This window comes from Delphinapterus leucas, chromosome 19 (genome assembly GCF_059928025.1).
Source record: "Delphinapterus leucas isolate spDelLeu-1000000601 "Yukka" chromosome 19, BTC_Dleu_Yukka2, whole genome shotgun sequence".
NCBI lineage: Eukaryota > Metazoa > Chordata > Mammalia > Artiodactyla > Monodontidae > Delphinapterus > Delphinapterus leucas.
This window is the reverse complement of record NC_143147.1, coordinates 14979385-15004211: the sequence shown is the minus strand read 5'-3', so window position 1 is coordinate 15004211 and position 24827 is coordinate 14979385. Positions and strand designations below refer to the sequence as shown.

General features: G+C 51.5%; 1 protein-coding gene across 1 annotated transcript in view; it reads left to right on the top strand.

Moving 5' to 3' along the window:
• The window catches only part of LOC149744752 (dynein axonemal heavy chain 2-like), an 84901-nt gene extending 60131 nt beyond the window's left edge, over positions 1 to 24770 (top strand). The window contains 30 exon segments of the mRNA XM_089900418.1: positions 122 to 261; positions 1684 to 1816; positions 1928 to 2067; positions 3372 to 3582; positions 3793 to 3909; positions 4080 to 4221; positions 4899 to 5068; positions 5212 to 5328; positions 9851 to 10015; positions 10712 to 11124; positions 11198 to 11264; positions 11398 to 11548; positions 11801 to 11949; positions 12135 to 12268; positions 12423 to 12567; positions 12649 to 12848; positions 14320 to 14446; positions 15969 to 16284; positions 16287 to 16513; positions 16640 to 16823; positions 17059 to 17249; positions 21248 to 21439; positions 21610 to 21794; positions 22002 to 22230; positions 22315 to 22466; positions 22589 to 22703; positions 23195 to 23371; positions 23469 to 23543; positions 23699 to 23849; positions 23995 to 24770. Coding sequence (XP_089756544.1) covers positions 122 to 261; positions 1684 to 1816; positions 1928 to 2067; positions 3372 to 3582; positions 3793 to 3909; positions 4080 to 4221; positions 4899 to 5068; positions 5212 to 5328; positions 9851 to 10015; positions 10712 to 11124; positions 11198 to 11264; positions 11398 to 11548; positions 11801 to 11949; positions 12135 to 12268; positions 12423 to 12567; positions 12649 to 12848; positions 14320 to 14446; positions 15969 to 16284; positions 16287 to 16513; positions 16640 to 16823; positions 17059 to 17249; positions 21248 to 21439; positions 21610 to 21794; positions 22002 to 22230; positions 22315 to 22466; positions 22589 to 22703; positions 23195 to 23371; positions 23469 to 23543; positions 23699 to 23849; positions 23995 to 24149 — 5070 coding nt within the window. The 3' untranslated portion in view covers positions 24150 to 24770.
• The last annotated feature ends 57 nt before the right edge of the window (positions 24771 to 24827 follow it).

The following is a 24827-nucleotide window of genomic DNA, read 5'->3' as shown; positions in this document are numbered from 1 at the left end:
TGGGCCGAGCTGCTTTAAAGCCCACACCCTGTGAGCCCAGCGCCACCTGCTGCTCCCTCCTCCCTCCAGCCCTGGGTTCTGCCCTTGGAACCTCAACCCTCTGACTGCGGCTTCCACGCAGATCCAGACGCACATCATAGAGCAGGCCCGCGCCGAGCAGGTGTCCGAGTCCTCGGACAGCCTCTTCGCCTACTTCACCGAGCGCGTGCGGAACAACCTGCACATCATCCTCTGCCTCAGCCCCGTGGGCGACCCCTTCAGGTGACTCTTGTTACAGCCTTCTTCTCCCTCGAGGCCCCCACTCATCGCGGGGTCCTCCTCCCCGGTTCTGGCCTCTGTGCCTTCTTCCGGCGAGACTCAGGAATAGCGCTGGCCTCTCCAGCCCTGTACACCCCGCCTCCTGGCTGTAGCCTGTGTTTCTTTCAGCAAGTTCCTGCTGCTTACATGGGAGCCTTCTGGTGTATCAGATTTCTTTATTTTTCCGGAAGATGGAGGTGGTTTTTATGTTTTGTTTTAAAATTTTTAATTGTGGTTAAAAGCACACATAAAATTTAATCGTTTTAGCCATATTTTTTTCAGGTTTGTGGCTTGTTTCCTCACTTTCTTTAAGCTTTTTGGGGTTTTTTGTTTTTGCTAAAGAGAAGTTCTTAAATTAAAAAAAAATGTTTATTTATTTATCTTGGTTGCCAGGTCTCAGTTGTGGCACATGGGATCTTTAGTTGCGGCATGCAGCCTTCTTAGTTACGGCATGCGTGCAGGATCTAGTTCCCTGACCAGGGAGTGAACCTGGGCCCCCTGCATTGGGAGCACAGAGTCTTACCCACCACGCCACAAGGGAAGTCTCTAACCAGTTTTAAGTATACAGCTCAGCAGTGTTAAGTATATTCACACTGTTGTGCAACAGATTTCTGGAACATTCTCATTGTGCAAAACTGTAACTCTATACCCACTGGCCAACTGCCCATTTCCCCCACCACCCCCAGGCCCTGGCAACCAGCCTTCTACTTTCTGCCTCTGTGAGTGACCACTCTAGATACCACGTAGAGGTGGAATCATACATTATTTGTCTTTTTGTGACTGACTTATTTCACTTAGCATAACGTCCCAAGGTTCATCCATGTTGTAGCAGGTGTCAGAATCTCCTGCCTCTTTAAGGCTGAATAATATTCCATCGTGTGTATACACCACATTTGATCCATTCTGGGTATGACTAGATTTTCAAAGGCATTGGAAAATAGGACGACAGAGAACTTGTGCAGAGAGGCAGTTTGGGTTACCATTTTGTTTATCTTTTAATCTTTTTGGTTTATGGCATATTTACCATGTACCAGGCTCTGTGCTAAGCATTTTACACGCGTCACCCCACTGAATCCCCTAACAACTCTAGTTAGTATGTTTTGTTATTCCCATATTAGAGCTAAGGAAAATGACGTTCAAAAGATTACATCACTTGCCCCGAGATCCACACCTAGTTGGTGTGGAATCGGGTCTTTCTGACCGCAGAACCTGTTTCTAAATCCTGCACTGAATCAGCTCTGAGGGGAGCAAAACCTGGACAAGGAGATACAGGAGCACGGGGGTGGGGCTTTTAGGTTCCTGGGGAGTGGGTGGGGCTGTGACGAAGCCCCTCGCTGGAGGCTGAGTCTGCGATTGGGCTTAACTGCCTCTCGAAACCCGCGCCAGGAACTGGATCCGCCAGTACCCAGCCCTGGTGAACTGCACAACCATCAACTGGTTCTCAGAGTGGCCCCGCGAGGCCCTGCTGGAGGTGGCTGAGAAGTATCTGGTGGGAGCAGACCTGGGGACCCAGGAGAACGTGAGGCCCTCCTCCCCACCTCTCCTCACCCCCCTGCACCTCCCGCCCATTTCTGTTCTCTGTCTGCCTTTACTCTTGCTCTGTCTCACATCCTCTATGAATTGGCCTCAGATCCACAGGAAGGTGGCCCAGATCTTCGTCACCATGCACTGGTCAGTGGCTCAGTATTCCCAGAAGATGCTGCTGGAACTTCGAAGACACAACTACGTCACACCCACCAACTACCTGGAACTTGTATCTGGATATAAAAAGTATGATGAAGAGTAGGGGGCACAGAGGGCCAGGGAGCTTGGTGTCTTTCGAGGGTGCTTGGTGAAATGAAGTCAGGGAAAATATCCAGGAGCTGGCCAAGGGGACCCGCTTGAGGACTGGGATGTTGAGGTGGGATGGCAGAGATGCCAGAGACCTTGATTCTGTCCAGGAAGTTAAACAGAGAGATGGGGTTTCCAGGGGACATGGCCATCTCAGGGGCCCTCTGGCTGTGACCACTTTATACACCTCTCTGTCCTTATCTTCTAGAATGATGTCTCTCTTCCCAACCACAATACAGCTGTGACATTATATTATGGGTATATATGACAATGTAGGTCCTCTTCTCTCTGCCTTTAACATCTTCTAGACTTTCCACCATTCCCAAGAATTGTATATTCATTCATTAAGTTGTACTGACTGAGTTTTTATGTGCACAACACAATAATTTGCTTTGAAGGATATAAGAGTAAGGTAAAAAAAAAACAACTCATTTATTGGATTTAGTATTTCAAAGGTGAAGAAAAAGCCATTTGTAATAATAATGATAGCCAATATTAATTCATTCATTTAAAATATATTTTTGAGCACCTACTCTGTGCCAGGCACTCTTTTAGATGCTTGTAATATATATGCCAGTTAACAAAATAAAGTCCTTGCCTTCCCTGGGTACACAGGCTAACATCCTGTTTAGGATTTCCCAGTCACTGCATTAAGCTCTCTACATGCATATTATTACTTAATCCAGAAAACAATCTTGCATAGACATTTTTCTTTGGCTGTACAATGTTAAAACTCATTTTTGAGTGAGTTGCCAACATTTAAAACTTGGGGAGCCTTAGAAAACTCCAGATTTCCAGTCTGTCTTGAAGCGTCAGAAATTGTGGCAATACTGAGCCCACATTCATTCTCAAATGGAGAAAAACAGGTTGGAGCGCAGAGATGGCCACCCCCTTGAGAGAAGAAGTTTGTGTTTTCTGGTTCACTGCAGCCCCCCTGTCTCCTGCACAGCGGGGAAGAGTCTCAAGTAGGGAAGTGGTGTGATGAAAACAGTAGCAAGCAAGCTGATTCTGACAGCGGTGTGTAGAATAAATCAGAGGCACGAGAGTCTGGAAGCAGGAAGACCGGCTGGGAGGCTGTTGGCAACGATCCAGGCAGGAAATGATAAAAATCTGACCAGGATGGTGTTGGTGGCAACGGGCAGGAAGACAGGGCCCAGAGCCGCTCTGGGAAGGAAGAGACTAAATGGGCCTCTCCTTTCTGGGTGCCCCGGCTCCTGAGGCACCGATCCTACTCTGTCCCCTAGCTTGCTGGCAGAGAAGCAGCAGGAGCTGCTGGACCAAGCCAATAAGCTGCGGACGGGGTTGTTTAAGATCGATGAAACTAGGGAAAAGGTGGAAGTGATGTCTTTGGAGCTGGAGGATGCCAAGAAAAAGGTGGCTGAGTTCCAGAAACAGTGCGAGGAGTACCTGGTCATCATCGTGCAGCAGAAGCGGGAAGCGGATGAGCAGCAGAAGGTGCCCCCGCCCCCTTCCCCTGCCCCTCGTGCCCTCTACTCCCCGCGCCCACCGGGCAGGGGCTTCCCAGTCTCCACTGGTTACAGGGCAGGGAATGGGAGTTCCACTCCTCGTGTTTTCTCTAGCTTTCTCTTTCTCTTACCGCCAGCACCGTCACCGCCACTTTTGCTCAAGGTGAAGTCAAAACCCTCGTTTTCTTTTCATCCGTAGGCTGTCACAGCCAACAGTGAGAAGATTGCGATTGAGGAAGTTAAGTGCCAGGCACTGGCTGACAATGCCCAGAAGGATCTAGAAGAGGCATTGCCAGCCCTGGAAGAGGCCATGCGGGTATCGGGGTGGGAGGGCTCAGGAAGGGGGTGGGGCCGGCCTTCTTTGTTCTCAAAGTCCCTGGGGAAGTAGGGAAGAAGAGGGGAACTTCAGCTGGGTCCTGTCTCCATAAAGGAAGCTGTCTTACCACCTGAGTTGACTCTTGTCCCCAAGTTAATCCCTTTTCCCAGGCCCTGGAGTCTTTGAACAAGAAGGATATAGGAGAGATCAAGTCTTACGGACGGCCCCCTGCCCAAGTGGAGATGGTGTTGCAGGCAGTCATGATTCTCCGGGGCAACGAGCCCACCTGGGCAGAGGCCAAGAGGCAGCTAGGTAAGCCCGGGATCCGGAAGGTAATTAGCGTGAGTCCACCCAGCATTCCCTAATCAAGTGCTGGGTGTCAGGCACTCGGAGAGACAGAGATGAAGGATGCATTGTACCAACCCTCAAAGCACAGAGCCTAGTAAGGAAGAGAAGCCATAAATGTCAGTCAAGTTTCTTTGGTTGTAAGTTACAGAAGATGTCTCATCTTAATTTAAGCAAAAAAAAAAAATTTCATAAATCTATAGGAATATATCCCAGAATCCAAGGACAGGAATGGCTTCGCTCGCCCATCCTCCAAAAACACAAGAATCAGAAAATGGATATAAAGAGTCTTTCTGTTTTATTCCTGTGATAGTTTTCCTGCTCTGAGTTCTGGTGGTAGGACGTAGCCTGTAAGCTGTAGTCTGGTGGCCCCTGCCCTAGAAGAAGGTGCAGAGTATATAGAAAGAGTGGTGTGTGGGGCAGTCGGGCTGAGAGTGTTGAAGGTAAGTGATGGGAGTCGAGGCTGCGGAGGTCCTGGAGGCCCTGGGAGCTTCGAGGGTCTAGAGAAGGGAGCAAGGTCAGCGGAAGGAGCTCGGGATGAGGGCAGATATGCTGGCCTTGGGAACTGAGCCCAGGAAGCATGTGGCCTGGATGACGAGGGGGGTTGGGCCCTCTGGCTGAGGCCCCATACCTTCATCCCGCAGGGGAACAGAACTTCATCAAGTCACTGATCAACTTTGATAAGGACAATATCTCAGATAAGGTCCTGAAGAAGATCGGGGCCTACTGCGCCCAGCCGGACTTCCAGCCTGACATCATCGGCCGCGTGTCGCTGGCTGCCAAGTCCCTCTGCATGTGGGTTCGCGCCATGGAGGTAAGCGGTGGCCAGCGCGGAGGGGGCGGTGAGGCCGGCCCAGGAGGAGGGGGGATGGAAGACCCAAGTGGGAAGGAAGGATCACGGGCGGGTGAGTGGGTGAGTGGGTGGCGGGTAAGAGGGTGCCTGCTGTCTCCCCGCAGCTGTATGGGCGGCTGTACCGGGTGGTGGAGCCCAAGCGGATCCGCATGAACACTGCGTTGGCCCAGCTTCAGGAGAAGCAAGCGGCCCTGGCCGAGGCCCAGGAGAAGCTGCGTGAGGTGAGCCTCACACCCGCGTTTTCCGTTTTCCGAGGTGGTCCCTCTCCCAGATTTCTGAGGGATGCTTCCTGACTGTGTAATTTTCCCTGTCAAATTCTACTCCCCTCTCCCTTACAGTCCTGTCTGCCTCCCCGTCTGTGCCTTGTTTAGACAAGCCTGCCTCTGGCTCAGAAAGCTAAGCTGACTGAGAGGGTTACAAACGCACAGGGGCACTGTCCCCAAGGAGCCCCTCCCAAGACTGACCGGGGAGCCGGCAGTGTCTGCCATCCTTCGTTGGGGGCCCTTTGGAGAGGGACCCTGAGACAGTAGCCGATGAAATCCGGGTGGCAAATGTGTCTTTGCCGGGGGGATGGGACAAAGGTGTCACACGGCTGCTTGGACCTGGAGGAATGTGAGGGCTTTGGAGCCTGGGGAGGGGATGGGGTCGTCTGGAGGTAGAGAGGGGTATTTCCTGTGAGTGGGCTAGACAATCCAGAAGGTGATTTCCTACAAGATATATGCACAAGTAACTCCCTAACCAGGCAGAATATGTTATTATCAAGAGTTCAAAATGCTTTCAGTCTATCGTTTAATTTTCTATCATTGATTTGATAGGTAATATAAATACATCCACATGGTTTGAAATTTAAAAAGTACAAAAGCATATCCAGTAAGAATTCTCTCTCCCACCTTCTACTCTCTAGCCACCAGCTCTGCTCCCTTGAAAGCAACCCATATTACAAATTATTGTTTCGGCAAAATTTCTTTTCTTTTTTTTTCTTACATTACTTACAGTGTTCTGCACCCTCCTATATTACTGACTTATATATCGAAGATTGTTCTGTATCAGTGTATAAAGAGTTCTTGCTTTCTTTTTACCGCCGCATGTTATGCCAGTAGATAGCTAGACCATCATTTTTCTTTTTTTAAATGGCCGTGCCACGCAGCTTGCAGGATCTTAGTTCCCTGACCCGGGTTTGAACCTGTGCCCCCTGCAGTGGAAGTGCGGAGTCTTAACCACTGGACCACCAAGGGAAGCCCACTGCAATACTCTTAATTAAGGCCACCCTTGCAGACTATGTATTTCCTCTGCCCAAGTCCAGTTTCCTAGAAGTTGCCCTCCTTCAAACATCCTGCCTCTATAGAAATAGCCACTCACCCCTGGAAAAAGCTGCAGCCACCTGCCAAGGTCAGAATGTTACAGGGTTGGCTTAAAGACTTTCACTCAGAGGCTTCCCTGGTGGCGCAGTGGTTAAGAATCCGCCTGCCAATGCAGGGGACATGTGTTCGAGCCCTGGTCCGGGAAGATCCCACAAGCCGCGTGCTAAACCCGCACGCCTAGAGCCCGTGCTCTGCAACAAGAGAAGTCCGCGCACCGCAAAGAAGAGTAGCCCCCGCTCGCCACAACTAGAGAAAGCTCTCGTTCAGCAACGAAGACCCAGCGCAGCCAAAAATAAATTTAAAAAAGAAAAGAAAAGAAACTGGCAATAGTGGTTCTCTCTCAGGCTGGGGCTTGGGGGCTGGGGGCTGTAGTAGGAGGAAGATGGACCCTTCACTCTATACGTTTTCGTTCCTTCAGAATGTTGATTCATGTGAAACATACTCACTATTCAAAATTATACCTCAATAAAGACGTTTAAAAAAAAGAAGAAAACATCATACAATATAAAAACTGTATTACACAGCAAAAGAAATTATTATAAAATCCTGTTTCTTGAAAAAAATAAAATAAAATTTCAATAGTGTAAAAAAAAAGACATAAATGGGAAAAGTTATTTTCAAAAAAAGATAAAGATGATGTTAGGTGTGATAATGATGCTATGATTATGTCCTTTTTAAAAAAAGAGATGCCTTATGAGGTATTTAAGGTTGAAATGTCATGAGTTTGCAATTTAAGATACTTTGGCAAAAAACAAGTTGATGGAATAAATATAGCAAAATGTTAACAACTGTTAAATCTAGGTGATGGGTATATAGGTATTGCTTATATTAGTCTTTTTTTCTAGCTTTGAAATGTTTCATAATCATTTTTAATTAAAAAAAGATTAAAACTGCAAAAATTTTAAAAACTGTATGTATATATATATATATATATATATATGTGTATAGTAGCGGTCAGAGATATGGAAGTAATTACCAGAAGACATAAAAAGAGGAATGGTTAAAAAATAATTTGCTACTGAAGGATGGGACTGAGTAGGAAGAGTGGGCTAGAGGACTGTTGCTTTTCATTATAACCCCTTTTGTTATATTATTTAGGTTTTTAACCTTGTGCATATATTTCTTACATGAAAAATAAAAACAGTGGAGACAACACCACACGCAAAATAAATAATGAAATATAGATCCGTCATGTGGGCTGGCTGCCTCCCCAGAGACCAGTCTCCATGGGAAGCCGAATTATAGTCAGAGTGTTGCTGATGGCCTCAGCGCACGGAGGTGGTCGCGTGAACCTGATGACAGGGGTCACGCGGTACAGCCTGCCAGATAACCCAACACGCGTGTGCAAGGGGACCTCCATTTCCCTGTAGGTCCCCAGCCTCCAAGTGGCCCAGCTGATCACTGAGTGACACCTTCTTTCTTTAGATGCTAATGGCTTCCAACAGATTCCTACCAAGGCTTGACCTATAAGCCGTCCTGTCACTCAAGGGTGACATTTTGAATCTCCACTTTGCCTTAAAAAAATATTCCTTGGAGAGCTCCCTTTCCCGTTCCCAAGTTCTTGGAGGTCAACCTCAATAGCTGAGCCCAGGTCCTGCTCGCTTAGTACACAGTCGGCGTTGTGCTGCAACCCACATTTATCCTTACAGCCATCACCCAGGAAAGTGGGGCAATGATCGGAGCACTCCTTGCACGGCTGCAGACTGCCTCTCCCAGTGGGGATGCAGCAGGAAAGAGAACTAATGTTTATCGTGTGCACACCGTGTGGCAGGCACTTAGTGTAAGGCCAGCCCCCCGTTCCTCTTCATGAAGAGAACAGGTGACACGGTGTGTTCACAGACACGATTACTGTTCACCAGTCAGGCACACATAGCGGGTCCTGGAAAAGACTCAGTTCTTTTATTTATTTATTTATTTTTTTGCGGTACGCGGGCCTCTCACTGTTGTGGCCTCTCCCGCCGCGGAGCACAGGCTCTGGACGCGCAGGCCTAGCGGCCATGGCTCACGGGCCCAGCCGCTCCGCGGCATGTGGGATCTTCCCGGACCGGGGCACGAACCCGCGTCCCCTGCATCGGCAGGCGGACTCTCAACCACTGCACCACCAGGGAAGCCCTCAGTTCTTTTTTTTTTTTCCTTCCAGTTTTATCGAGATATAATTGACATGCAGCACTGTATAAGTTTAAGGTGCACAGCACATTGATTTAACTTACATACATCATGAAATGATGATCACAATAAGTTTACTGACTATCCATCATCTCATATAGGGGCAAAGAAAAGAAAAAGAAGAAAACCTTTTTCCTTGTGATGAGAACTCAGGATTTGCTCTCTTAACAACTTTCATATACAACATACAGTAGTGTAATTATATTAATCATGTTCGTTACATCCCTAATACTTACTTAGTTTATAACGGGAAGTGTGTACCTTTTGACTGCCTCATCCAATTCCCCTCCCCCACCCCCTATCTTTGCCTTTGGTAATCACAAATCTGGCTTCTTTTTTATGTTTGTTTGTTTGAAGTATAATTAACCTACAACACTATGTTAGTTGCAGGTGCACAACATGGCAATTCGATATTTCTAAACATTACAAAACAGTCACCACACAGTCAGTTCTTGACTTCGGGTTTGAGTGATAAGGAGTTCCCTGGCGGTCCAGTGGGTAGGACTCTGTGCTTTCACTGCCAATGGCACGGGTTCAATCCCTGGTCCGGGAACTAAGATACCACAAGATGCACGGCACGGCCAAAAAGAAAAAAAAAAAAAAAAAAAGATTTGAGTGATGTATTCCAACCTCAGCAGAGCCCACAGGGTGGCAATGAGTCGAGGTGAGGGAGGCTTCTCTAAGAGGTAAGGCTCTTCCCAGGTCCCATCTTCAGTGGGACCTCGGACCTGGGCCTTTTTCCTGAATGGACTCCCTCTTCCTCCCTCCGACAGTTCCTGGGTTCATTCTAACTCCTCCTTCCTCTCTCAAGGTCTCACCTTAGGTGTGGCCTCTGGCACAGAGTGGCCGTTATTTCTGTGCTATCTGGTCCTCTCTTGCCAACACATCCTGTGTGCTTTATCACTATGCTACGAGAGGTGTGTCTCCTACTCAGCCTTGAGTCCGTTACCAAGTAGTTTCCAGGCTCAAGGAAAGGGTGGTGGAGGGATGGGAAAGAAAACGCAACTTATCACACATATTTGATCTTGTTTTTCTCCTCACAACAACCCTGTAGGGCAGGTGTTGATTGTTCTTATTTTGCACGTGAGGAAACAGGCCCAAAGAGATCATTTTCCCCGAGGTTCATTTTCCCACAACCCGGCAGACTGGTGATCCGAAGCCAGGACAATCTGGCCTCAAGCCCCGTGTCTGATCCCTGTACTCTGATTCCTCCCAGGTGGCCGGGAAACTGGAGATGCTGAAGAAACAGTACGATGAGAAGCTGGCACAGAAGGAGGAGCTTCGCAAGAAGTCCGAGGAGATGGAGGTGAAGCTGGAACGAGCCGGGATGCTGGTGTCTGGGTTGGCTGGCGAGAAGGCCCGATGGGAGGAGATGGTGAAGGTGAGATCATTGCACCACCTGGCTGTCCTTCTTCCCTGCCCACCAGTGCCAAGAGCTCCCATCCCGTTTAGGTTGAGGGACAGGCGGGGGAAATGGGGATACTTGGGTGAAGGGACAGCCATGAATGGGGCATGGGAGTTCTTCCCCTCCACCTCCTGACATTTGGTGAGAATAGTAGAAGGAGAGACTTTTTGTACCATGGGGGATCTGCTTCTGTGTTTAGGTAGGGCTGGAAAGCACACACGAGGACCCTTGACATAGCCCACTGGCCAGATTGAAACTGACCTGGGGCATCTCGTCTCTACCCTCGGTGAGCTCCTGGCTTCACAAGAGGGTTAGGCCTTATCGTAAGAAATAAACATTGCTGTTAAAGATGGGGAACTCAAGGGAGTTCCCTGGTGGCCTAGTGGTTAGGGTTCGGCACTATCACTGCCATGGCCCGACTTCGATCCCTGGTTGGGGAACTGAGATTCCTGTAAGCCGCATGGTGTGGCCCAAATGTGAAGAAAAGGGAAAAAAAGATGGGGAACTCAAAAGTTGTGAGAGTAGGTTAGAGTTCTCAGGGTGCAAGGGTCTAGGAGTGGCAAAGACTCTCTCTGATCTGGTTAGTGTCCAGAGGAGAGTGCCTTCAGAGCAGTCCAGGTGTCTCCAGGCTGGGGGCCCAGGCAGCCTTACACCTCCCCTGCTGTCCTCCAGGGCCTGGAGGGGGATCTGGGCTACCTGGTGGGAGACTGTCTCCTGGCAGCTGCCTTCCTGTCCTACATGGGACCCTTCCTGACCAACTACCGGGATGAGGTCGTCAACCAAATCTGGATCAGGAAGGTGAGGCAGGGCTTAGGCGTGATGAGTGAGCTCATGGGCTCTGAGATTGTGGCCTTTGGGAGTAACAGAGATGTAGGGAAGGGGCAGGGGTGCTGGGCTCAGATCTCCAGGCTGAAGCTTGGGGCTCTTCTCACCCAGATCTCAGAGCTGCAAGTTCCTTGCTCACCCCACTTCACCTTTGATAAATTCCTGTCCAATCCTACCAAAGTTCGGGACTGGAACCTCCAAGGGTTGCCGTCGGATGCCTTCTCCACTGAGAATGGCATCATTGTCACCCGTAGCAACAGGTAAGTGTGCTGCTGGGAGCACGAGGCTGAGTAAGGGCAGAGCCTGTCTTCTGACTCACGCTTCCTCCTTCAGGTGGGCACTGATGATTGATCCTCAGGCCCAGGCCCTGAAATGGATCAAGAACATGGAAGGAAGTCAGGTATAAGGCTGGGGGACTGATCTGTCCCCTTATATTCTCTTCCCAAGCCTGAGTCTTCCTGAGGTCCTTCCCTCAGGCCATTACCCCCCTTGGATCCTGCAGCAGTTCTTGCATCTTTTTCCTTGCTCTCTAGGGCCTACAGATCATCGATCTGCAGATGAGCGATTACCTTCGAGTCCTAGAAAAGGCCATCCAGTTTGGACACCCAGTACTGCTCCAGAACGTGCAGGAATATCTGGACCCCACACTCAACCCCGTGCTCAACAAATCTGTAGCTCGAACTGGTGAGGGCCCAGGCTTATTGTGGGGTTGGTCTGAAGGACAAATCCTAGAGCCCATCCGAGTCGGACACAGGGGAAGAAAGGGCTGGGTCTTTGGCTGTGTCCTCTACTTACCTGTCCCTGTATTCAGACAGCCCTGGGCCGGGGACATTAGGGCAGGCTGAGTCGCTGCTACTGGATTCCAGTTGGGGAACAACGGGTCAGCCCACACCTGATCACGTGGGGTCCTTGCCCTTGACCCTCCTGTGGGTGCAGGTGGCCGCCTGATGATGCGCATCGGAGATAAGGAGGTGGAATACAATACCAGTTTCCGATTCTACATCACCACCAAGCTCTCCAACCCGCACTACGGCCCAGAGACCTCAGCCAAGACCACCATTGTCAACTTTGCTGTCAAAGAACAGGTGGGTGGGGGCTGATGCCTAGACTGAACTAGGGTGAACCCGGGAGGGCCGTAGAGTCCGGCAGGATTGAGAAGAGGCTAAGATTGTGTCAGGCAGCTGCGGATGCGGGGCGTGAGGGGGTAAAGGGATGAAACGGGTAAAGGTCACCGCGGTGGGATTCTCACCACGAGTCCTGGCGATCCCAGGGCCTGGAGGCCCAGCTGCTGGGCGTCGTGGTCCGGAAGGAGCGGCCGGAGCTGGAAGAGCAGAAGGACTCACTGGTCGTCAATATCGCCGCTGGCAAGAGGCAGCTCGAGGAGCTGGAGGACGAGATCCTTCGGTGAGACCTCGCCTCCCCCCACCCGCGGCCCGCTTGTCTGCTCGCAGGCCGGACTACAGCCCCGGGGGCTGATGGGGGGGGTCTCCCCACTCCCCGACCCCAGCCCAGTACCCCTAAAGCCTCTCCATCCACGTGCCTCTTGGCTTCCCTCCAGACTGCTGAACGAGGCCACAGGCTCCCTGCTAGACGACGTGCAGCTGGTGAACACGCTGCGGACCTCCAAGATAACCGCCACGGAGGTGACAAAGCAGCTAGAGACCAGCGAAACCACGGAGATCAACATCGACCTGGCCCGCGAGGTGAGCCTCTGCGCCCTCCGGCCCAGCCCCCTCCTTGCCCGAGCCCCCGCCCCTCCGGCCCTGACTCCGCCCCCTCCACAGGCTTACCGCCCTTGCGCCCAGCGGGCCTCGGTGCTGTTCTTCGTGCTCAACGACATGGGCCGCATCGACCCCATGTACCAGTTCTCGCTGGACGCCTACATCAGCCTCTTTATCCTCAGCATCGACAAGAGCCGTCGCAGCAACACGCTGCAGGACCGCATCGACCACCTGAACGAGTGCCACACCTACGCCGTCTACAGGTCTGCGTGCCTCCCCACGCGCCGCGCGAGCTCGGCGGGAGGCCCAGCGGCTCTACGCCGAGCCCTCTGGCTACTTGTGCCTTCGTGCTGCCCCATGCCACCGCTCTTGTCCCCCTGCTCCTCTCTCCATGCACTTCCCCTGGGTGGCGTCCGCGGTCGGGGTCTAACCATCATCCACGGGCTGACTAGTCCCTGTTCCAGTGTATCTTCTCTTCAGGTCTGCCTTGAGCATTAGCCTTGTGTGTAGGACCGTCTCCTATACCAGCACTTCTCAAACGGTTCACGTGCCCACGACGCACTGGGAGTCGTGTTAAAATGCAGACTCAGATTCAGTGGGTCTGGGCTGGGGCCTGGGAGCCTGCATTTCTAACAAGCTCCAGGTGAAGCTGCGGCTCTTGGTCTGTGGCTCGCACTTTGAGTAGCGAGGTTCCTGACCCCTCTGCCTGGACTTCCCACAGACCCTTCAAGTTCAGCTTGTTTCACGTCAAACTCGTTAGCTTCCCTCTTTCTTCGGGGCCACACCCCTGAGTGGCACCAACACCCGCCTCCCAGGCACCCAAGCCAGAAGCCAGGAGATGTTCCTGACTCTTCGCTGTCCCTCACCCCTCAGATCAGTCACCAGGTTTTGCTCATGATTCTTTCTGCAAACTGTTCCCCCACCCCACCCGAGTCTCCCCAGTGCCATGACTGCACTTCAGTGGAGGCCGCCGTGATCTTTCTTTCTGAATTCCCCAACGGGCTCCCAACAGGTCCTTCTGCCTCCAAGTCTGTCCCTCTCTAATCTGTCCTCCTGCAGGCGCCAGCGTGAGCCTTTCAAACACAGAAATCTGGCCATGCCACTCCCGGTTTACACTCTTCGGTGGTGGTTTTGTGTCCAATGGCCACAAAGTCCTCCGTGCCTTGGCCACCACCTGGCTCCCAGCCTCACCTTTCCCCTCCTTACGCTGGATGCCTGAGCACCGCTGACCGGCCTGCACGCCATGGTTTTCCCGCCCCCACTGCCTGCTTCGCTTGTGCTCTGAGCTCTCCCTGGCGTCCTCCCCTCTCCTCTCTGCCAATCACTCGGTAACTTGGCTGTACCTCCGGGCAGCTCCGCTCCAGGCAGGGCGGGGGCTGCCACCCTTGTATAGGACTCATCACGTCCTATGGTAGCCCCGATGGCCTCTCGCCTGTCCTCCCCACTCTACCTGACTTCCTCCAGCACAGAGACCGTGCTTGTTCATCTTTGTGTCTTCAGGACCTGGCAGGGTACCTGGCACATAGCAGGGGTCCAGTCGTTGTTGAGGAAACTCTGGGAAAACCACGTCCTCTCTCTAGTGCCCTGAATGCTTGGCTGTTTACGAGAGGTTTGGACTCGAAGCTGAGTAAGGCCCTCCTTCTGTGTAGGGCTGTGTGATGGTCTGGTCCTCTCTCAGAAAGCATTCATGCTGAGTACCCTACCTCCCGCCCCCCCATCCCCTGTCCCTCCCAGGTACACCTGCCGCACGCTTTTCGAGCGCCACAAGCTACTGTTCAGTTTCCAGATGTGTGCCAAAATCCTGGAGACTTCCGGCAAACTCAACATGGATGAATACAACTTCTTTCTGCGCGGGGGCGTGGTGAGTGGAGCGGAGGGCACATCCGAGGGTGGGGCGGACAAGGCTGGGGGATGGACTCCACACCCAGAGGGTAAGGCCTGAGGCTCCAGCGAGTGCGCGAGTGCGGAGGAACGCTGGCAGGAGCAGGCGCCTGAAAAACTCCTGGGGGGGAGGGCGCGGGGGGTGACTTGCCTTGTGCCTCCTTGCCCGAGTTACAGGCGGGGCTTTGGGCCCCTTTACCTGCGACCAGCTGGTTGGTATGAGCTGGCCACTCTTTCACTGCCTCTCAGGCCACTCCTTCCCCAGCCTAATTTCGTGGCCACCATTACACTTTCTCCCTTGTCAACACCCTCAGCCCCTTTGCACACCGCCCCCCCTCACCGCCCCCCCCCCCCCCACCGCACGGTGTGGCATTTGCTCGCTGAAGCTACCGCTCTGGTAAGATCCAGCTCTCCTTCCCCTCTGTCCCAGTGTGACCCATGCAGCTGAGCTTGACTGGAGAAGAACATGCCCACACCGACTGGACTCACTTTAAATCCATGGCCGTGCACCTCAGGTGGGCCCTTAAAGCTGCCAACCTTACCACGGTCCCCTCAGCCGTCAGCACACCCTCCTTGGACAACAGTTTCGTTCCTTTTGCCACCTTCACTTCACCTCTCATCTGGATTTTAGCAAGAGCCTCTGCCACCCCTAGTCTCTCAACACAGCGACCAGAGAGATTCTTTGAAAATGGATGCCCCATCACTGATGTCATCCCCCGCTGCCCAGCTCCACACTCCGTCCACTCCAGCTGCACGGGCGGCTTCTTGTCGCAGGCATATCCCACCCCAGGGCCTTTGCACTGGCTGTTCCTTCTGCCAGAAAATTGTTCCCCCTCCCCTCCTTCAAGTCTTGATTTAAATCTCACCTCACTGAGATTTCCTTGACTTTCTTATTTAGTATTTCAGACTACCCCCCAGCACTTCCAATCTGCCTTATCCTCCTCAGCCTATTCTCTTTTTCCATGGCACTGCCACCTTTATCGTACTAGATAATTTACTTGTTATGTTTTTGGTTCAGTATCCGCTGTCTCGTGGTGGAAAATAAGCTCCTCAAGGGCAGAGGTGTTTGTCTGTTTTGTTCAGTGGCGTGTCCCAGGTGCTTAAAACACATAGTTGGTGAACAACAAATATTTGTTAAAAAGGGTAAATGAGTGAGTGAACAGTTAGTTTGTGCTTCTCTCAAGGGTGAGACTGCAATTGAAATCATTCGGGTAAGGGGCATTATTGCCAGGCAACCACCAGAGGGCGCCCGCTTCTTAACTTCGGACTGTGTCACCTCCGCACAGCGTCTCAGAGACCGAGCCCCCACCCCCGCCCCTGCCCCCCCACTTATTTCCCCAATAAAGGTGGATTCCGATCCATCTCAGATTCCTGTATTTATTTCTTCATTTTGTTTCATGAAATACTCATCATGGCTTTTCCACCTTGAAAAAAGAGATAATGCTCCTTTGGGGGTGTTCCCGGTCAATCGTTTTCTCCTCTCGCCACCCTCCCACCCCCAGGTCCTGGATCGCGAGGGCCAAATGGATAACCCCTGTACCAGCTGGCTCGCAGACGCCTACTGGGATAACATCACAGAGCTGGACAAACTGACCAACTTCCACGGGCTCATGAACTCCTTTGAACAGTATCCTCGTGACTGGAACCTGTGGTACACCAATGCCACCCCGGAGAAGGCTATGTTGCCAGGTGCCTGGGCGCCAGGCCTCCCTCTCCTGCCTCTCTCCCGCCCTCGTTCAGCCGCATGCCCTCTCTTCTCTCTCTGATTCCTCCCCTCTCTCTCCCAAGTTCCCTCAGCACATCTGCCTCCTGACCCGGCGTTCCTGCAGGTGCCCCTTTGTTTACATTCCCAGCTCTTCCCGACTCACTCTCCCTGCGATCACTCACCTCACCCCCAGGTGAGTGGGAGAACGCCTGCAATGAAATGCAACGGATGCTGATCGTTCGCTCCCTGCGCCAGGACCGCGTGGCGTCCTGCGTAACCTCCTTCATCGTCTCCAACCTTGGCTCCCGCTTCACTGAGCCGCCTGTGCTAAACATGAAGTTGGTCAGTGGCTTGGTTTCCTTCCCGCCTCCCTCTCCCTGTCCCAGGCGGCCGCCCGCATTTCCTCAGTCCCTGTCCCACTGCCTCACCTGGCCTTCTGCCTGAGCCCACGCCCTGTGCTGCTGGCAGGTGATGGAAGACTCAGCCCCGCGGACCCCACTCATATTTATCCTGTCTCCCGGCGTGGACCCCACCAGTACCCTGCTCCAGCTGGCAGAGCACACGGGCATGGCCCAGCGCTTCCATGCCCTGTCTCTGGGCCAGGGCCAGGCCCCCATCGCGGCTCGGCTCCTCCGAGAGGGTGTGGTTCAGGGTCAGTATCCATCCTGTTCTGCGCCCACCTGTGTCCCTGGCCCGACTGCCCACCACCTCCCACCTCCTTCGCCCTGCTGTAACTGCAGCTCCCACTTCTCCAGAAGGCCCCAGGGGTGGCACCTGAGCATTTGAACCCCATCTCTCCCAGCCACCACACACACAATCAGGTGGAAAGTGGGGGGACAGGTGGGGCATAGGGAGTGGTTCCCACTGCATCCAGCATCTCCTTGCAGGACATTGGGTGTTCTTGGCCAACTGCCACCTGTCACTGTCGTGGATGCCTAACCTGGACAAACTGGTGGAACAGCTGCAGGTGGAGGATCCACACCCTTCCTTCCGCCTCTGGCTCAGCTCCAGCCCCCACCCAGACTTCCCTATCTCGATCTTGCAGGCCAGCATCAAGATGACCACAGAGCCGCCAAAGGTATGGGCAACTGACAGCCAGCAGCGACCGTGCCATCTGGCCTACCTTTCATCTTCCAGGCCTCAGAGAGAGGGTTTAACCTTAACAACAACGCGGATTTTTTTGATTCTGCTGTCCTCTAAAAAATTCCACCTCCTTTCCCTCTTCTGTGTGCCAAACTCTTAGAACATAATAGTAATAGCTAACATCTCTTGAGTGTTATTATGTGCCAGGCATTGTTCTAAATGCTTTACATTTATTAATCCATTTAACACACACACACCTATCAGGTAAATACTATCACCCCCATTTTACAGGTAGGAAATGGAGGCAAAGAAAGTGTATATAACTAGCGCTTGGACCCTTCAGACCCTTCCTCCTCCCGACATTTCCTTACATTCTTACCCTGATGTCACTTCCCGGCCTTTCTCCTTCCTTCCCTCCAACTCTATTGAAAATTTTATCTCCAATATTACAAGGTCACCATTGAATGCAATCAGTGAATTGCAGATTTAAAATCTGATCATGTTGCTGCATCCTACCCACTTACCTCCTACTTAAAACTATTTTAGTCACTTTTCATTGCTTTTAATCAAGATCAAAACCCTATTCACATGCCCCAGCGGGCGCCTCCCCAGCTTTGTCGGTCGCCGCTCTCCCCTTCACTTTCTTTGCTCTACCTACACCTTGATTTTTAAATTGCTTTGTTCTTCTTCCTTGATAGACCCTGTATTCTCCTGCTTGGGGCTTTTGCATGTGCTGCCCTCCCTGCTTTCCTCCCCGTCCCCTCCTTCGCCCCTTCAGGTCTCAGCCCCACCAGCACTTTCTCAGGAAGACTCTGACCTCCATGTCTAGGTAACACTCCTAAAACCTTCACCACTCCCTCTGGTCTTCCCACTGTGGGGAATTTTACACGTATTAGTGTGATCCTGGCTGATGCCTGACTTCTTTTCTAAACTGTAAGCTCCAAGAAGAGGGCAGAGGCCATGCCTTTTCTTCCCCCTCACCGTTTTGCTCATCCTGTGACTAACACAGGGATGCGCATGTAGTAGGTGCTCAATAAATGAGGACCCTATGAATGCACAGGTGTGTGGATGTCTTTCATCATTAAATCCTTTTTGACCACCTGGAGGCAGCTGGCATAGTTGACTGTCCCTCTCCCTGGTTTCCCCGACACACACTCCTGGTCCCCCCTCTGTTTCTTGCCACATTATTTATTACTTCTGTGTTTCTTTCTCGTCCTGTCCTGTCCTCATTCTACATTTCCTCCTTTCACAAGTTGATGGAGAAATTGTCCTCTTCCTGATTTCAACCCCAATCCCCATCTCTGGCTCCAGTATCAAACTCACTGCAGGGTCTGAATTCCATCTGGTTATGAAGCATTTCTTTTCGGCACACCAGCACCATAAATCCCACGCTCTCAAAACAAGTCATCCTCCACGTAGATTATCTCCTCATCCCATTTTTGTTAATGGCGCCACTAATTTTTTAAAAATATATGTTTAAAGTTGATTTTTATTTATATTCTTTTCTGCCAACAAAAGTATTCTGTACTCCCATTTAAAAATGTCAAACGGTCCAGAAATGTGTTGCCAGAGAAACAGAACTTTTTTTTTTTTTTTAGTTCATTTTTTAAGAGCCTTTCTTATTGCCTTCTAAGAGAGGTGTGTGCCTTGGTAGCCCGTGGGCCCTCTGTTGGCTGAGCCCCACCCTCTGTGATGGGTAGAGATGTGTTGGCCCTGAGGTGGGTGCTGTTTAGGTCGGCATGATAAGCAGTGAGCGTGGAGGCAATGATGAATTGGAGCAAAACCCAGGAGGAGAGAGGAGTCAGAGAGGATGGCTCTGCCGTGGTTGGGTCACCAGAGGAGAGGGCCTTGTTCTAGCTCAGCCCAGGAGAGCCTTCTGTGAAATGCTACTTGCTGGTGATACAGAACCTTCCTGGGATCCACCAAACCTTCAGAGAAAGTAGGACATTCAGGGTATAGTTGGTGCAACCAGATTTCTTTTGGAAGCTGACAAAGAGGCCAATATTTTAAAAGTATTTTATTTGGAAATAATTTTAAACTTACAGAAAAGTTGTAAGAAACTTTTGTAAGAAACAAAAAGTTGTAAGAAACAAAGAACCCTCACATGTATGTTACCCAAATTCATCTGTTGTTAACATTTTGTCCCACTTGCCTTATCATTCGATCTCTCTCTGTTTTTCGCTCTCTCCTCACTCACACTTCTTCTGAAACGTTTGAGAGTTCATTGCATGTATCCTGGCCCTTTACTGCTACATACTTCAGTGTATGTCAGTGTAAAGGGCTCAGTCCTAAGAATAAGAATGTTTTCTTATACAATTGCAAGCACAGTTGCCAACTTCAGTAAATTGATACACTCTTTTAATCTAAATGTATTATATATTCCAATTTTGTTAAATGTCTCAATCATGTCATATATATACAGATGGGTTTCTGGGCCCTTTATTCTGTTCACTGGTCAACTTGTTTATCCTGGGGTCAATGTGCACTGTCTTAATTACTATATAGCCCTATAATAATTCTTGATAGCTGGGAAGGCAAGTCCCCTCACCAATGTCCTTCTCCAGGCTATTCCTGACCTTTTATTCTCCAACATAAATTTTGGAACAAGCTTGTCAAGTTTTCACCAGAAAAATTCTATTGAGCAATTTGGGGGAAATCATCATCTTTAGGATATTGAGCCTCCCAATCCATGAGTATAGTAGGTCTCTCCATTTATTTTTTATTTTTTTGGCCGTGTTGGGTCTTTGTTGCTGCTCACGGGCTTTCTCTAGTTGCGGCGAGCGGGGGCTACTCTTCCTTGTGGTGCGCGGGCTTCTCATTGCGGTGGCTTCTCTTGTTGTGGAGCACAGGCTCTACGCGCGCGGGCTTCAGCAGTTGCAGCATGCGGGCTTCAGTAGTTGTGGCGCACCGGCTTAGTTGCCCCGCAGCATGTGGGGTCTTCCCGGACCAGGGACTGAACCCGTATCCCCTGCATTGGCAGGCGGATTCTAAACCACTGCACCACCAGGGAAGTCCCTATTCTTTATTTCAATAAAGTTTTGTAAGTTTCGCTATAAAGATGTGTAAAGGGAATTCCCCGGTGGTCCAGTGGTTAGGACTCGGTGGTTTCATGGTATTTTACATAATTTGATGATGGTTGTAAATGGTATTTTTTAAAATTATATTTTCTTTTTGTTATTGGTTATCCAATGTTCTTACTTCTGTTTTCTCCCTGCTCTGTTCTGTCCATCATATATGAGTCTTCTTAAAATACTCTTTCAGCGTATCACTGTCCTACTTAAGACAGAAATGGCTTCAGGATACCTGGTGAATCTGGTCCAAACGGCTCAAACTGCCCTTCTTATTGCACTCCATCTGCTCATGGCCATTCTTTCCCCACCTGAGCACTTGCACTTGATTTCAGTTAGACTTCTCTTCTCACTTTATCTCCCCTTTGTGCCTTTATTTCTTCAATTCTTCCCATCTCTGGGAAACTAAGGCCCTCCTCTCAGCCTCGTCACATCCTTCCCATTTGTAAGACTTAGGCCAAATCCCAACCTGTTCATGAAGCCTGATAAATCCAATCACATAGAACGTTCCTCCTTGATGAGACACTATCTACTGACCCTTTGCCCATAGTTGTGTACATTTTTGTTCATCAGTAGTGCACGTTTATGTTTCTGTTCGTATTTTCTGGCACTTCCAAATTGAGTTGGCCTACCCACCATTGAGAACATCGTGGTTGAGGGGATCAAAAGGCGGGGGGGCGGAGACAAGAAGACAGGGCTGCCCCTAGTCCATACAGTGCCCGTGTGTGAATTAGAGAAAGGCACGCAACCCCGTGAATGAGTGCACGTCCTGGCATGCAGCTCAAGGGCTGGATTTCAGCCTCCACTCATCCCTTCAGCCAGTGCCCTTGTGCAGTGAGCAACCTCCACAACTGTACACGACGGTGCTAGGGGCAGGGCCAAGCAAGATGCATGTCATCCCACCTCTGTACTTCATTGTCCCCAGGGCCTAAAGGCCAACATGACCCGTCTTTACCAACTGATGACAGAACCACAGTTTTCCCGCTGCTCCAAACCCTCCAAGTATAAGAAGCTGCTGTTTGCACTGTGCTTCTTCCACTCTGTGTTACTTGAACGCAGAAAGTTCCTGCAACTTGGCTGGAACATCATCTGTGGCTTCAATGACTCCGACTTTGAGGTTTGTGCTAACCAGGGTCCCTCATCCCAGCCCTGTCTCCTTACACTTCCTGCCCCATGGCTGCCCTGCAGGAATAGCCACTGACAGGAAGCCTGTGTTAAAGCGCCCCTGGAAGGGTTCCTGCCATAACTGTGTGTGGGGCTGGGAGCTCAGGCTGGGACCACACACAGGTGTCAGAGAACTTGCTGAGCCTCTACCTGGACGAGTACGAGGAGACGCCCTGGGATGCGCTCAAGTACCTCATCGCTGGTGTCAACTATGGCGGACACGTCACGGATGACTGGGACCGGCGCCTGCTCACCACCTACATCAACGACTACTTCTGTGAGCAGGCTCTATCAACCCCCTCCTACAGGTGAGGGGGGCGCTGAATGGGGTGGGGGCAGCACTGGGGGTAGGGGAAGTGTGTGAGGAGAGAATGTGACATGGGAGAAGCAGGCTTTGTGGGGTTGTGGGGCGGGGGCTGGAGCAAGAGCAGGGAGCTGGATGAATGGGGTCTCAGCCTGGCATGGGAGCCCCAGAGTCCCCATGACACAGTGATAATTATGCGGTGGCTCCCCAGGTTGTCAGTATTGGAGACCTATTTCATCCCCAAGGATGGGAGCCTGGCCTCATACAAGGAGTACATTAGCATGTTGCCCTGCATGGACCCCCCCGAGATCTTTGGCCAGCACCCTAATGCAGATGTGGCCTCCCAGATCACTGAGGCACACACTCTCTTTGAGACTCTGCTTTCCCTGCAACCCCAGATTACACCCACCAGGGCCGGAGACCAGAGCCGGGAAGAGAAGGTAAGGACAGACAGACACCTGGGGGAGGGAAAGCAATGAGGAAGAGGGGTCTGCACTCAGAGCTCAGAGCTCCTGCCTCGGCAGGTCCTTGAGTTGGCTGCTGATGTGAAACAGAAGATCCCTGAAATGATTGACTATGAAGGGACCCGAAAACTGCTGGCTATGGACCCCTCCCCACTCAATGTGGTGCTTCTTCAGGAGATTCAGAGATACAACAAGCTTTTGGAGACCATCCTGTAAGATGGAGGGCGGTTCTGTGGAACGTGGTGGGGGAGCACGAGGAAAGGCCTTCACTGCCTGCCTATGATGGCTCTCCCAGGCCCACCCCATCCCTAACCCTCCACCTTACCCTGTTCAGGTTCTCACTGACAGACCTAGAAAAAGGCATCCAGGGCCTCATCGTCATGTCTACAAGCCTGGAAGAGGTTTTCAGTTGCATCTTTGATGCCCGTGTCCCTCCACTCTGGGGAAAGGCAAGATTACATTACTGTTGATCCTAATCCAACAATGAACTCTCCTTTCACCCCTGGGCCGGCGACCTCCTGGTTTTAAGGAAGCATATAGCAAAAAGCAGTGAGCCTGGGCTTTGGGGCCAGACAGGTTCAAGGTTGAAATCTGACTCTGCCCTTTACTGACTGACTTTGAAAAGTTATTTAGTTAGAAACTTACTCAGGGTAAGTTCCTAGCCTCTCCAAGGATGTTTCAAGGATCCCCTGTACTGTGCACAATGCTAGAAGGTGCTTCATTAATGGTAACTGGTTAATATTACTGGTGCTATTGTTAATAGTTGTCATTTTATGCTTCTTTCCTGGGAGTTGGCTTTTGGAGAGCTGTGCCGAACTATGGTTGGGGAACAGGGGCTGACAGCATATATTCTTCTTATAGCTGCTCCAAGTGTTGAAACAAGGATTTGAATGCATGAATAAGTGAATGAATAAACACACACTGCCTTCTCCTCCTCCAGGCATATCCCTCACAAAAGCCATTGGCTTCATGGACCCGGGACTTGGCCATGCGTGTGGAACAGTTTGAGCTGTGGGCCAGCCGCACACGGCCTCCTGTGATCTTCTGGCTGCCTGGCTTCACCTTTCCCACCGGCTTCCTCACTGCTGTCCTGCAGTCTTCAGCTCGCCAAAACAATGTGAGCAATGTGGAAAGTGTGGTGGGGATGGTTGCTGGGGATATGTATCTGCTCTCCTCTTTGGGGGTCCTCCCTTATTCTCACCTTCAATCCCCAGATTTCAGTGGACAGCCTCTCTTGGGAGTTTATTGTTTCCACTGTGGACGACAGCAACCTAGTGTATCCACCCAAGGTGGGAGCCAGATGTGCTCGGGGTTCCGAGCAGAGGGGGTTCTGGTGGAGAAGGAGGGTGCTGGGAGCAAAGGTGGGAAAGGAGAGGTGGCAGGACAGGGGTGCTGGCAGCTGAGGGTCTAGATTTCCCCCCAACCTGCCCCCATGTCTCCCCAGGATGGTGTCTGGGTTCGGGGCCTATACCTGGAGGGTGCTGGCTGGGACCGGAAGAACTCCTGCTTGGTGGAGGCAGAGCCCATGCAGCTTGTCTGCCTCATGCCCACGATCCACTTCCGGCCTACAGAGAGCCGCAAGAAGAGTGCCAAGGGTGGGACAGTGCCCTCAAGCTTGCCGGCTCCATCCCTAGTTTGGATCCTAACCCAGTCTCTGCTCCACCCCTCCCCCACACTTGCTCCTGCCCTGCTGTGCCAGAGGCTCCAGGGTCTGACTCTTTCTCCTCTCCTTCCCCGAAGGCATGTACTCCTGTCCCTGCTATTACTATCCCAACCGGGCAGGCAGCTCAGACCGCGCATCGTTTGTCATTGGCATCGACCTCCGCTCTGGGACCATGACATCTGATCATTGGATCAAGAGGGGCACTGCTCTACTCATGAGCCTGGATAACTGAGAGGACCTCCCCTTCTTTCACCGCTTGAGGGAGGGTCGAGGACTCTAAAAGCCAAGGCTGATAATGCACCTCGGACAGACGCTGGACCTCACTCTGGCCTTGACCTTGGTTGAATTTGTCGTCTGAGGGGGGCCCTGGTAATATCTGGTTGTGCTAGCCATAAAGGTGGGAGAATTGTATTGGAGCTCAGTGCATTAAAACACCCACAACCACAAGCCTTAAGTCTCTCAATGGGATGCTGGGGGTTTGGGGAAGGAGGAAGCCCAGGCCTTACGGAGAATGAGAGTTCCTATGAGTAGCTACTGGACCGGGAAAGGAGCAAGGGAAGTGGGAGGTCTTGAGAGGGAGGGGAGGCGTGGCCTTGAACGAATGGGCAGGGCCGTGGGGCCTAAAGAAGATGTGGCTAAATCTCTGGGCAGGACTTGAGCAAGTGGGGCGGGGCTTACTTTGGAAGGGCGCGTGATCCAAACGGAATCGGGGTTTGTCAGGCAGGGATCGGTGCTGGACCCCCGTTCCTTGCACCCTGAACCCTGTACCCCGCATTCGGCATCCTATTCGGCACCTGTGCTGAGGCGAGCAGGACCGGCAGAAAGCGGGGCGGAGCCTGAGAGAGGGACTTAGGCGCGGGGAGGGGCGGGACCATGAGAAGGGGGCGGGGCTGGGGCGCGGGAGGGGGGT